General features: G+C 36.9%; 1 protein-coding gene across 1 annotated transcript in view; it reads right to left on the bottom strand.

Moving 5' to 3' along the window:
- WDHD1 (WD repeat and HMG-box DNA binding protein 1) overlaps positions 1–13,293 on the bottom strand; it is a 64,372-nt gene that overhangs the window by 23,493 nt on the left and 27,586 nt on the right. The window contains exons 13-15 of the mRNA XM_046647292.1: positions 11,965–12,206; positions 10,464–10,601; positions 8,750–8,906 (exon numbers count right to left, since the gene is read on the bottom strand). Coding sequence (XP_046503248.1) covers positions 8,750–8,906; positions 10,464–10,601; positions 11,965–12,206 — 537 coding nt within the window. The remainder of the gene's footprint in view (positions 1–8,749; positions 8,907–10,463; positions 10,602–11,964; positions 12,207–13,293) is intronic.

Consider the following 13,293-nt stretch of genomic DNA (forward strand, 5'->3'; position numbering starts at 1 on the left):
GGGCACTTGGGTTGCTTCCACTCCTTGGCTATAGTAAATAATGCTGCAATGAATAAAGAGGTGCACAAGTCTCTTTGAACAGTTGATTTCTAGTTCTCTGGATAGATACCCAGTAGTGGGATAGCTGGGTCATATGGTATTTCTATTTTTAATTTTTTGAGAAATCTGCATACTGTTTTCCATAGTGGCCGCACCAGTTTACATTCCCACCAGCAGTGTATGAGGGTTCCCTTTTCTCCACACCCTCTCCAACATGTGTTCTTTTTTCTCATGGTGATTATAGCCATTCTAATGGGTGTAAGGTGATATCTTAGTGTAGTTCTGATTTCCATTTTCCTGATGATTAGTGATGTTGAACATCTTTTCATGCGCCTATTTGCCATCTGTATACCTTCTCTGGAAAAACGTCTGCTCATATCTTTTGCCCATTGTTTGATCGGGTTTGCTTTTTTGTTTTTTAGTTGTGTGAGTTCTTTACATATTTTGGAGATTACCCCCCTGTCAGATATATGATTTGCAAATATTTTCTCCCAGTTTGTGGGTTGTCTTTTCATTTTGTTCCTAGTTTTCTTTGTCTTGCAGAATCTCTTTAGTCTGATGAAGTCCCACTAGCTTATTTTTTTTGTTTCCCCTGTCTGAGTAGGCATGGCATTTGAAAAGATCCTTCTAAAACTGACGTCAAAGAGTGTATTGCCTATATTTTCTTCTAGGAGCTTTATGGTTTCAGTTCTTACCTTAAAGTCTTTGATCCATTTTGAGTTAATTTTTTTGTATGGCACAAGATAGTGATCTACTTTCGTTCTTTTGCATGTGGCTGTCCAGTTTTCCCAACACCATTTATTGAAGAGACTTCCCTTTCTCTATTGTATGTTCTTGGCTCCTTTGTCAAAGATCAGCTGTCCACAGATGTGTGGTTTTATTTCTGGGCTTTCAATCCTGTTCCATTGATCTATGTCTTTGCTTTTGTACCAGTACGATGCTGTTTTGATTACCTTGGCTTTGTAATATATTTGGAAGTCTGGGAGTGTGATGCCTCCAGCTTTGTTCTTTCTTCTCAGCATTTCTTTAGCTCTTGGGGGTCTCTTGTTGCCCCACAGGAATTTTAGGATTCTTTCCTCTAATTCCGTGAAGAATGTCACTGGGATTCTGATTGGGATTACACTGAATCTGTAAATTGCTTTAAGTAGTATGGACATTGCAACTATATTTATTCTTCCAAGCAACATGCATGGAATAGCTTTCCAGCTCTATGTCATCATCGATTTCTTTTGGTAACGTCTTATGGTTTTCATTGTATAGATCTTTCACCTCCTTGGTTAATTTATTCCTAGATATTTTATTCTTTTTGTTGTGATTGTATTCTTGAGTTCTCTTTCTGCTAGTTTGTTACTAGAGTCTAGAAACACAACTGATTTTTTTAAGTTGATTTCGTACCCTGCAACTTTGCTGTAATTGTTGATTATCTCTAATAGTTTTCCAATGGATTCTTTAGGGTTTTCTATATATAAAATCATATTGGCTGGAAACAGTGGGAGTTTCACTTCTTCACTGCCTATATGGACTCCTTTTATTTCTTTTTCTTGCCTAACTGCTCTGGCCAAAACCTCCAGTACTATGTTGAATAAGAGTGGTGAGAGTGGGCACCCTTGTCTTGTTCCTGTTCTCAGAGGGATGGCTTTCAGCTTTTCCCCATTGAGTATGATGTTGGCTGTGCATTTGTCACATATAGCCTTTATCATGTTGAGGTGCTTTCCTTCTATACCCATTTTATTGAGAATTTTTATCGTAAATGGATGCTGCATCTCGTCAAATGCTTTCTCTGTATCTACTGAGATGATCATGTGGTTTTTATTCCTCATTTTGTGAACGTAGTGTATCACATTGATTGATTTGCAGATGTTTAACCATCCCTGTGTCCCTGGTATAAATCCCACTTGATCATGGTGTACGATCTTTTTAATGTATTGCTGTATTTGGTTTGCCAATATTTTGTTAAGGATTTCTGCATTTATGTTCATCAGCAATATTGGCCTGCAATTTTTCTTCTTTGTGTTATCCTTGTCTGGCTTTGGTATCAGGATGATGTTAAGCTTGTAGAATGTGTTAGGATGTGTTCTGACTTGCTCAATTTTTTTGTAGTAGTCTGAGAAAGATAGGTATTTAAATCTTCTTTGAATGTTTGGCAGAATTCTTCAGAAAAGTCACCTGGTCCTGGACTTTTGTTTTTTGGGAGGTTTTTGATTATTGTTTCAATCTCTTTACTTGTGACTGGTCGATTCAGATTATCTATTTCTTGTTGGTTCAGTATTGGGAGGCTGTATGAGTGTAAGAATTTATGCATTTCTGCTAGATCGTCCAATTTGTTAGCATATAGTTTTTCATACTATTCTCTTATAATCCTTTATATCTCTGTGGTATCTGTTGCAATTTCTCCTGTTTGATTTCTAATTTTATTTATTTGGGGCTTCTCTTTTTTCTTTAGTGAGTCTGGCTAAGGGTTTGTCAATTTTGTTTATCTTCTCGAAGAATCAGCTCATTGCTTCACTGATCCTTTAAAGCATTTTTTTTTGTTTCAATTTCATTTATTTCTGCTCTAATTTTTATTATTGCCCTCCTGCTGACTTTGGGCTTTGTTCTTCTTTTTCTAATTCTGTTAGATGTACTTTAAGATTGCTTATTTGAGATTTTTCTTGTTTGTTAAGGTGGACCTGTAGTGCTTGAATTTCCCTCTTCCCTTTTCCTGCATCCCATGTGAGCTGGTATGGTGTATTTTCACTCTAATTTGTCTCCAGATATCTTTTGATTTCTCCTTTAATTTCTTCAATGATCCACTGGTCATTTAGTAGCATACTGTTTAGTTTCCACATGTCTGTCACTTTCCCAGCTTTTTTCTTGTAGTTGATTTCTAGTTTCATAGCATTATGGTTGGAAAAAGTACTTGATATGATTTCAATCTTCTTAAATTTACTGATGCTTGCCTTGTTTCCCAACATATGGTCTATCCTTGAGAATGTTCCATGTGCACTTGAGAAGAATGTGTATTCTGTTGTTTTTGGATGGAGTGTTCTATATATGCCTATTAAGTCCATCTGGTCTAGTTTTCGTTTAAAGCTACTATTTCTTTGTTGGCTTTCTGTCTGGATGATCTACCCATTGACTAAAGTAAAGTATTAAGGTCCCCTACTACTGTTATGTTGTTGTTAATATCTCCTTTCAGGTTCCTTAATAGTTGCTTTATGTACTTTGGTGCTCCTGCGTTGGGTGCACACATATTTATAAGAGTTATGTCTTCTTGGTAGAGTGTCCCTTTGATCATTATATACTGCCCCTCTTTGTCTCTCATTGCTTGTTCTATCTTGAAGTCTACTTTGTCTGATATAAGGATGGCCCACACCTGCTTTCTTTCGTTTTCCATCAGCTTGGAGTATTGTCTTCCATCCCTTCTCTCTGAGCCTGTGTTAGTCTTTAGAGCTGAGATGTGTTCCGGGAGGCAGCATATTGTTGGGTCTAGGTTTTTAATCCATCCCACCACTCTGTGTCTTTCTATTAGAGAATTCAAGCCATTTACTTTTAGAGTGATTGATATATGAGGGCTTAATGCTATCATTTTATTGCTCATTTTCGAGTTCTTCTGCATTTCCCTTGTTTCTCGTCCCATGTATTTTGGACTAACAATTCAGTTTGGTAGCTCTCTATGATGGTTTTCTTAGTTTTTTCTTTATTCATCATTTGTGTCTCTGTTCCTATTACTTTTCTAGTGGTTACCATAAGGTTTGTATAGAAAATCTCATAGATGAGATAGTCCATTTTCTGATAGCCTCTTATTTCCTTAGACTAAGCCAATTCCATGCCTTTCCTCTTCCCCTTCTAAATTACTATTGTCAGAACTTATTCCATCTTGTATTGTGGGTTTCTGATTAAAATGACAAGATTACATTCATTTTTGATGTTTTTCTTCCCTTTATCTTTAATGTTATAATTGTTTGCTAAACCATTCTGATAGAGAGTTGCAATTTTCTGATTTTATCTACCTATGTATCTCCTTGCTCAAGGCTTGGTAAACCCTTTCTTTTGTTTTCAGGTATGAGGACCTTCTTGAGCATTTCTTGCAGGGGGGTCTTGTGGGATGAACTCCCTTAGCTTTTGTTTATCTGGGTAAGTTTTTATTTCTCCATCATATCTAAAGGATATGGGTGCTTGTCATTTTCTCTGGATAGAGTACTCTTTGCTGAAAGTTTTTGTCTTTCAGAATTTTGAACATATGATTCCACTCTTTCCTAGGCTGTACTGTTTTCACCGAGAAATCCACTGAAAGCCTGATAGGAGTTCTTTGGTAAGTTATTTTCTTCTGCCTTGCTGCCTTTATTATTTTTTCTTTGTCATTGACTTTTGCCAGCTTCACTACTATATGTCTTGCAGTAGGTCTTTTTACATTGACATAGTTAGGAGATCTGGTGGCCTCCTCCAGGTGGATTTCCATCTCCTTCCCCAGGTTTGGGAAATTCTCCGCTACTATTTCTTTGAACAAGCTTTATGCTCTATTCTCCTCTTCTCCCTCTGGAATACCTATAATCCTTATGTTGCATTTCCTAATTGAGTCTGATATTTCTCGGAGAATTTCTTCATTTCTTTTTACCCTTAGTTCTCTCTCCTCCTCCATCTGAAGCATTTCTATATTTCTGTCCTCCAGACTGCTAATTCTATCCTCCATAATATCAGCTCTGTCATCCAGGGAATCTAGATTTTTCTTTATCTCATCCATTATGTTTTTCATCTCTAACATTTCATCGGTTTTTCTTTACAGTTTCAATCTCTTTTGTGAAGAATTCCCTCTGTTCATTAATTCTGTTCCTGATTTAATTGAACTATGTGTATTTTCTTGAAACTCATTGAGTTTTTTATGGTAGCTATTTTGAATTCTCTGTCATTTAGATTATAAATTTCTGTGCCTTCAGGCTTGATTTCTGGGTGCTTGTCAGTTTCCTTCTGGTCTGCAGTATTAATATATTTCTTGATACTATTTGATGGCATGGATTTGTGACTTTGCATAGTGATAGTATCTGGTCGCAGTTTCCACCTGCCACCAATGGGTAGTGGGGTCAAAAACTGTATTCTGAGCTGGTCATGATCCCTGGTGTCTGTGCCCATCTGTGACTGCCAGTTTGCTTGCTCACAGCTGCTTCTTTTCTATCATTTGGGCAGGCGCTCTGGCCAACTGGCTGAGCTGGAGCACTGGGCAGGGGGAGTGGCACTTTCTTTCACCTGCACAGTCTCAGGGGCATTCTCCCTCTGCCCTCACTATCTGCTCTCCTGCAGTGCTGGCTTGATGGAGACACTGACTATAGCTTACCTACTTCTGTGTGGAGCTTTCCCACAGGCTGTGAGGGAACTTGGACAGCAAAGGTGTTCCCGTGGAGGGTCGCCCCTCCCCGCCTCTTCTCAGAGCTGTGCACGGTCCTGCGCCCTGGGTTGCTGTTGTTGGAGAGGAAGAAGAGGACCCCTTACCTCCTTTCCACTTCCTCCAGGGTGTCCAGCACCTCCACCTTCAGACGTGTGGCTGCGTGGGTCTCTCAGATGTCTTGTGTTGTGTGAATGTCCTCTGTTGGCATATGAATGTCATTTTCATTGTATCTTAGGGGGGAGCATCTAAGGCGAGAGCTCACTCTGCCATGGTGCTGATGTCACTCCTATCCTTACTCTTTTTAATAATAGTTTTATTAACATATAGTTCATATACCAGAGTTTACACAGAATGTACCATAGCCCTGTCACACCAGAGTGTACAATTCAGTTTTTAGTATATTCACAGAGTTGTGCTTGTATTACCACTATCTAATTCCAAAACATTTTCATTACCCCAAAGAGAAACCTCACACAAACTACCAGTCACTCCCTATTCTCCAGAGACCTCTCCTGTGCAAACCCCTGGCAATCACTAACCTAGCTTGCGTCTCTATAGATTTGCCTATTCTGGACATTTCATATAAATGAAATCATATAATCTACAGCCGTTTGTGTCTGGCTTCCTTTATTTAGCATGTTTTCAAGGTTCATCCATGTTGTAGCATGTATCAGTATTTCATTTCTTTTACAGCCCAATAATCCACTGTATGGATATACCATGATTTACTTTTATCCATTCATCAGTTGATAGACATTTGCATTGTTTCCACTTTTTAGCTATTATGAATAAATCTACTGTGAACGTTCAAGTACAAGTTTTTGTATGGATGTTTTCAGTTCTCTTGGTTATATACCTAGGAGTGGAACAGCTGGGTCATGTGGTAACCCTATGTTTAACTTTTTGAGGAACTGCTAAACTGTAACATTTTACATCTTCACACGTGATGTTTGAGGGTTCTAATTTCTCTGCATCCTCATCAACACGTGTTATTGTCTGTCTTTTTGGATTATAGCCATCCCAGTGTGTGTGAAGCAGTATCTCTGGTTTCTATTTGAATTTCCCTAATGACTAATGACATTGAATATCTTTTCATATGCTTATTGGCCATGCATATATCTTCTTTGGAGAAATGTCTATTCAAATCCTTTGCCTATTTTTTAACTGCATTGTCCTCTTTTGAGTTTTAAGAGTTCTTTATATATTCTGGATACATGTCTCTTATCATATATATGATTTGTTTCACCCTTTAAAAAAAAATTACATAGTATTCTAGTGAATAGATATACAGAATATACTTCTCTATTCTACTAACGGATATTTAGGTTTCCAATCTCTTGCTAATATTAACAATCCTACAATGTAGGATATCTTTTACATGTATCATTTCCCACATTTGCTAGCAGCAGACTTCCTAAACTTTAACATGCATACAAATCACCTGAAGATCTTGTTAAAATGCAGGTTCTGATTTAGTAGGTCTGATCTGAGATTCAGCATTTCTAATAAGCTATCTGGTGATGCTGATGCTGCTGGTCCATGGATCATACTTTAAATAGCAAGCGTCCCTGTATCTGTAGGACTAATCCTAAAAGTAGAATTATTGGATCAAAGGGCATATGTATTAACACTGGCAGTTCTTGACAAACTGCCTTCCATAGGGATTGTAACCGATTTATGCTCTTACCAGCAATGTATAAATGTGATTATTTCCTCACAGCCTCACCAACCAAGAGTTTATTAAATTTTCAGATTTTTCCAATTTTATATGTAAAAAGAGAATTTTCTTTTTAGTTTGGAGTTGTATTTACCTTATTTTGAGTGGTATCAATCATCTTTTTATATATATATTTTTTAAAGATTTTATTGTTTTTTTTCCCTTTTTCTCCCCAAAGCCCCCCAGTACACAGTTGTATATTCTTCCTTGTGGGTCCTTCTAGTTGTGGCATGTGGGACGCTGCCTCAGTGTCGTTTGATGAGCAGTGCCATGTCCACACCCAGGATTTGAACCAACGAAACACTGGGCCGCCTGCAGCAGAGCGCGCAAACTTTACCACTCAGCCACAGGGCCAGCCCCCATCTTTTTATATTTTTGAGAGCAATTTTTATTTCCCTTTCTGACTACTGCCTGTTTCTTGAAATAGTCTTCACTTCTAGCTTCTGTGATATGACCCTCTTCAGGTGATTTTCTCTTACTTGCTTAGTTAACCCTCTTTTTTTTCTCATTCAAAAGCTCCTACTCCAATATCTGACCTCTAAATGTTGGAATTTCTTAGGTTTGGGTTCTGAGGCCTTTTTTCTAAGTCATCTCACTCATTACTATGACTTGAAATACTTTCTATACTCTGGTGATTCTAAAATTTATATCTCTAGCCAAAATTCTTCCTCTAAATTTAAATTGTATATTCCAATACCTTCTTAATAGCTCTATTTGAAAATTTTGCAGGCCATTTCAAACTTAGCACACACAAGAGAGAATTCATTTTCATCTCCCTTATTTCTTTAAATGGTACGACTACCCATCTAGTTGCTTTACTAGAAACATGGGTGTCATTATTGATTCTTCTCTCTCACGCTCAATCCCCACTGTAACAGAAAATACTACTGTTTCTATCTTGAATCTGCTTCTCTTCATTTCCACCACCTGCACAATAGTTCCAGCCATAGTTACAGCTCAGCTAGATGACAGCAAAATCTTCCTCGGTGTTTCTCAATGGAGGCACTGAATGTGTCCTTCCATGATTCTCCATCACAAGTCTGCTCAGATTAATTAGTGGCGTTTACCCCAAGGAGTAATTACTATTTACTTGTTTCTATCTCTCTCCTCAGATTGTAAGCTCTATGAAAGCAGAGACCTCTTTGTTCACCAAGTACCTACACAACATCACTGACAATCTTTTAGATCAATAAGATATCAGGTGTCAAAAAGAGGAAAATCTTCAACCCAATACTGAATAGAGACTAAATGGATTGAGAATTCTACATTTGCAGTCAACTACTAAATTTCTACTAGCCTTCTCCCCAACTACAATAATTAAGCTAAAAAATCTCAAAAAGCACCCAAATTATATACATTCAATTCTAACTCACAGTTAAAAATAAAAAGCTGCAATAAAACATGAAACACTGTGTTTAACCAGAACTTTCCTCCCTGTCTGGCTGAAATGATGCTACAGTCACACTAACTTAATTTCTGTTTTGTTCAATAAGTTCCAAGTTAAGCAACTGGTTGAAAACTCCAGAGTGAATATACACAAATTCCTAATTTAGTGACTATGGAAAGCAAGCAAATGAACTAAGGTGAAAGCCAAATAAAAAACACACTTTAAGCATTTTCTAATAGCCCACCTCAGTTGCTGGGGATTTTCATGGATACCAACCACCCAGTAGTGATCAGATTTTCCTTTGCAGTGTTCTCTTGTGTTACATACTGGAGTCCATGTATTACCAAACCCTCTGTTAAGCATTCGAACAATGCCTTCTGAATCCACATAACATGGGGTGCCTATACAGCAAGAGAAAAACAAGTCATTTGGAGACACAGTTACATATTTGTTAAATAAATCATATTTTAAGACTACATACCAATGATTCAACTTCCAATTCAAAATAAAAAAACAAAACAAAAAGGCAAATAATTCAAGATTATTTCCCACAAAAACTCATTAACGACATAAAGTAAGATCTAACTGAAGGGAAAAAAATTGCATATATGACTGAAATTTACCCAAATAAGAGAAAAAAACTGATAGTTTCAGTAAAAACTATGCCACCTGCTGGAATAGAGTAATAGTTTTAGAAGCCAATTTCAGTAAAAAATTAAAATTTGAATCTGAAGCCTCCCTGGCTAAGAGATACTTGGAAAAATGACCAGCACCCAGAGCAAGGCGATGATGCAGGGAAGTCCACCTTCAGTCCTCCTCCTCCCCCCCTCGCTCTCAGCCTTGCCGCTGTTCTGCCCGCCAACTCCTAGGTAAGCAACTCTTACCTAGGAGACAAGTAAGATCCCTACTCCCACCTACGCTGGTCCCATCGCAGGACACGTGCGGCAACTTCCCTAATTACGCCTTCTCTTATCTATGACTCCACAGCCTCTCACTCTGCAAACAGCAGTTTCCTCAGTCTAGATTTGATTGGGAATTGGAAAAAATAAAGCTATACAAATGGAAGTTAGCAATGGTCACATTATTAAAGCATAAACAACTAATAATATCCCAATAGAAAACACATCCAAAAATGGTTGATGTTTTAAAGACACATTGGAGTTTCCAATGATGTAACTGAAGGGCACAAATCTCCAATAACAGAAATATTTAAGCCAGGAGACAGGGTTAACAGGTGCCTTAAAATAAGATACTCCTCAGTGTCCTTCAAATCATCTGTCATAAGCCACCATGAAATGAGTCTACAACAGCACTGTCCAACAGAAATATCATGTGAGCCACAAACGTAATTTTTAATTTCCTAGTGCTACATGAGAAAAGAGAAAAAAAAAATGAAGCTAATTCCAATAATATGTTTTATTAAGTCTAATACATCCAAAAAATAATCATTTTAACAGGTAATCAATGAAAAGAATTATTAATGAGATTTTTTTACATTCTTTTTTTCATACTAAGTCTTCAAAATTTGGAGAGTATTTTATACTTACAGCACATCTCAATTCAGATTAGCCACATTTCAAGTGCTCAGTAGCCACATGCGGCTAATGGTTACTGTAGTAGACAGTGTAACAATAGAAAATTCCTGATTTTTGTGTAGAATCTACTGGAAAGCCACAACTTTACCATGTGTATTTCCTCCTTGCTATCTAAAAAACTTTCAGAAAAATATATTTCCGTCTTTGTAAGTTTTCTAGTGAGAAGGCTTGCAAAAAAAAAAAAGACCTTGTACATAAAAAAATGGCTACCTTGCCTAATAATTCCAGTTCCAGTTTTGCCAACATATTAAAATAAAAAAATTAAACATATTATATAGAAAATTCATCTTTAAATAAATTAGGAAAAAACAGTGAAATCAATTTCTTCTTAAAAAATGTCTTTAATAAATTAATTTGTCTTGCCTTCAGCTGAAAATCCAACCCATACAAGGTAGGATTTCCTTGTAAGAGGAAGAGGATCACCATACAAAATTTGCTTTTTCTCTTTCCCCAGCTCTAGCAGTTGAACTCCAAGGCACTGATCCCCATCAAATCCTGTACCTAGTGAGAAAATGTAAACATAAATCAGGTATCAAAGGTTATTTAGCTATAATGCAGTCTAAATTATTTCCCGTGAATTGAACCGATTTTGTGATGAATTCTTAGATTAAGTAGCACTACTTTTTATGGCTAACTCTAACTGAGGCACCATTCAGGTATTAGAAGTAGAATACTATGCTACATGGACTATTTATAGAAAGCAGTTATAAGTGGTAATTCGTTCACTCAAGAAACATTTACAGAGAGCTAACTGTGCCAGACACTGGGACTATAATGGTAAACAAGGCAAAGTCATTGTTCTCATGAAATTAATATTTAGGTAGAAGACAAATTAATAAAACAAAAAGAACAAAAATGCTAAGTGAGCAGCTGCATTGACAATATGCCATCTTCTGAGATGGGGAAACTAAGTAAGAACCAAGTTTGGAGGGGAAAAAAAAATCAAAGGTTTTATTGTGACCAAGTTAAATTTGAGATGCGTATCGAAACTCTACGTAGAGATTCCAAGTGGGCAAATGGCTATGTAAGTCTAGAGACACAAGAAGAGTGTAGGGCTGGCAATATTAATTTACAAGTCATGGACACATAGACGCATGTAAAGCCATGGGCCTTGATAAGATTCCCCAGGGAAGTTTCTCAAACTGCATTTTTTGTCCTACGAGTCATGAAATCAGTTTAGAGTTGCAACCAGCATTTAAAGAAAAATGAAACCAAGGAGTAAATATTGTCCATTAGACTTTCATTTCAGTTACATTTGCAGAGATGTACAGGATAGCAATGTAGAATCTACTTCTTACCATGGCTAAGCAGTCAAAAGACTGAAAGTTCCTGACCTAGAGAGAGCAGGGAAGAGGGGCTGTGACTAAGTCCTGGAACTTCAGAGGAGGAGGAGCCAGCAAGAGAGCTGAGGGAGGTATCAGAGAGAAAAAAATAAGCATAAAGAGATCATTGGCAACCTTGATAAAACCAGTCTGAGCACAGCAGTAGGGACTGCAGAGAGAATGTGAGGTGGGGAAAAGAAGGCAGCAACTTTTTAAAAAGTCACAAGAGTGAGTTTACTTTCTGAGGTATTTAAACTTTGCAAATTCTTATAAGATACAGACATGGAAGTATTTAACCAAACTCTACCTGGAAATTCTTTCTCTAATACAGTTCTTCTATAAATAAAATGTTTTAATTTTCATTGTTATTAGTAAATACAACAAAATTCTGCATGCTCAAAGATTACCCTAATTCAAATGCTAAAATAACTGCAAAAAAGAGGGATATAATCCAAGACAAAAAAAGAGGAAGGAAAAAAGCTCATGCAATTTCCGTTTTACTTCAGGTCATGGTAAAATTATAAGACGAGGAAAAAACCTACCTCTATGATAAACAATGAGAAGCTGTTCTCCATGTCCTGCCATTGACACCACAGGCCCAAGAAGACTGAAGACCTCTTTCTGAACACCTCCAATAGTGAACAATCGAAGGAGCAAGGCACTAGAGGCAGCAGCAGCCCACCCCTGACCAAGACAAATGGCTTCAACATCCTCATTCTGGGGCATGTCTACTATCCACTCTTTGCTTGAATCCCAAGAACTAAAGTGCAGGCAGTGAAGCTTGCTAAAAATTAAAACAAGACAGATATATATTTTATATATATATATAACTAATCATGATACCTAGTAACAAAACCAAATAGTTTATTTTCCTGTTACACACAAAAAGTACAAGAAATGGCTTTAAGAAAGCAATTTTAAAATATACTTAAAGTGAACTATATTAAAACCACTAAGAGTCATGTTATTGAAGAATATTTAAAGATACAGGAAAATGCTCACAACATAACATTAAACGAAAAAAAGTAGGCCAAATCTAGAGTATGTTCCTAGGTTGTACACACGCACAAAATTCACAACCAAACTATAAAAAAGGAAAGCAGCAACAAAATGTTAGGAAACAGTTCACTCGCTGCCAAAAAAAATTTAGTATGGAAGAATAAAAAAAGAGAAAAATCACACAAAATCTCACCAGCAAGATTACCAACTATTGCTTACAATTTATGTTTCCAGTCTTTTTTCTTTGCAGACATATACCTTATTAAGCTTAAGCTTCGAAATGCAGATACCATAGTATCTAGAATCAGAGACAGTACTGACTTTCTGAACAGTAATAATGAAAAGGTAACACTGTATATAGCTGTGAAATAATATGTCTAGGAAAATAAAGAAAAAGACAAATTTTGAAATTAAAATTACACATAGAGGGGCTGGCCCTGTGGCTGAGTGGTTAAATTTGCACACTCTGCTTTGGTGGCCTGGGTTCACAGGTTCGGATCCTGGGCACAGTCCTATACCACTTATCAGCCGTGCTGTGGTGAACCCACAAGCAAAATAGAGGAAGACTGGCACAGATGTTAGCTCAGGGCTAATCTTCCTCAAGCAAAAAAAGAGGAAGATTGGCAATAGATATTAGCTCAGGATAAATCTTCCTCAGCAAAAAACAAAAACAAAAACACCCCCAAAAAAACCCACGGAAATGTTCTAATTATGTAAGATATTCTGAGTTAGAGACACTGAGTCAACAGTGATTTATTTTAGTAAATTGATTTATTCAATTATGAAGTATTGAGTTGATTTTACAATGCGTAAATTAGGAAACCGATGAAAATGGTAAAATGATCTACTATAGTGTTTCTTAGACTTTAACA

The sequence above is a fragment of the Equus quagga genome, chromosome 20, assembly GCF_021613505.1.
Source record: "Equus quagga isolate Etosha38 chromosome 20, UCLA_HA_Equagga_1.0, whole genome shotgun sequence".
NCBI classification, from domain to species: Eukaryota; Metazoa; Chordata; class Mammalia; order Perissodactyla; family Equidae; genus Equus; species Equus quagga.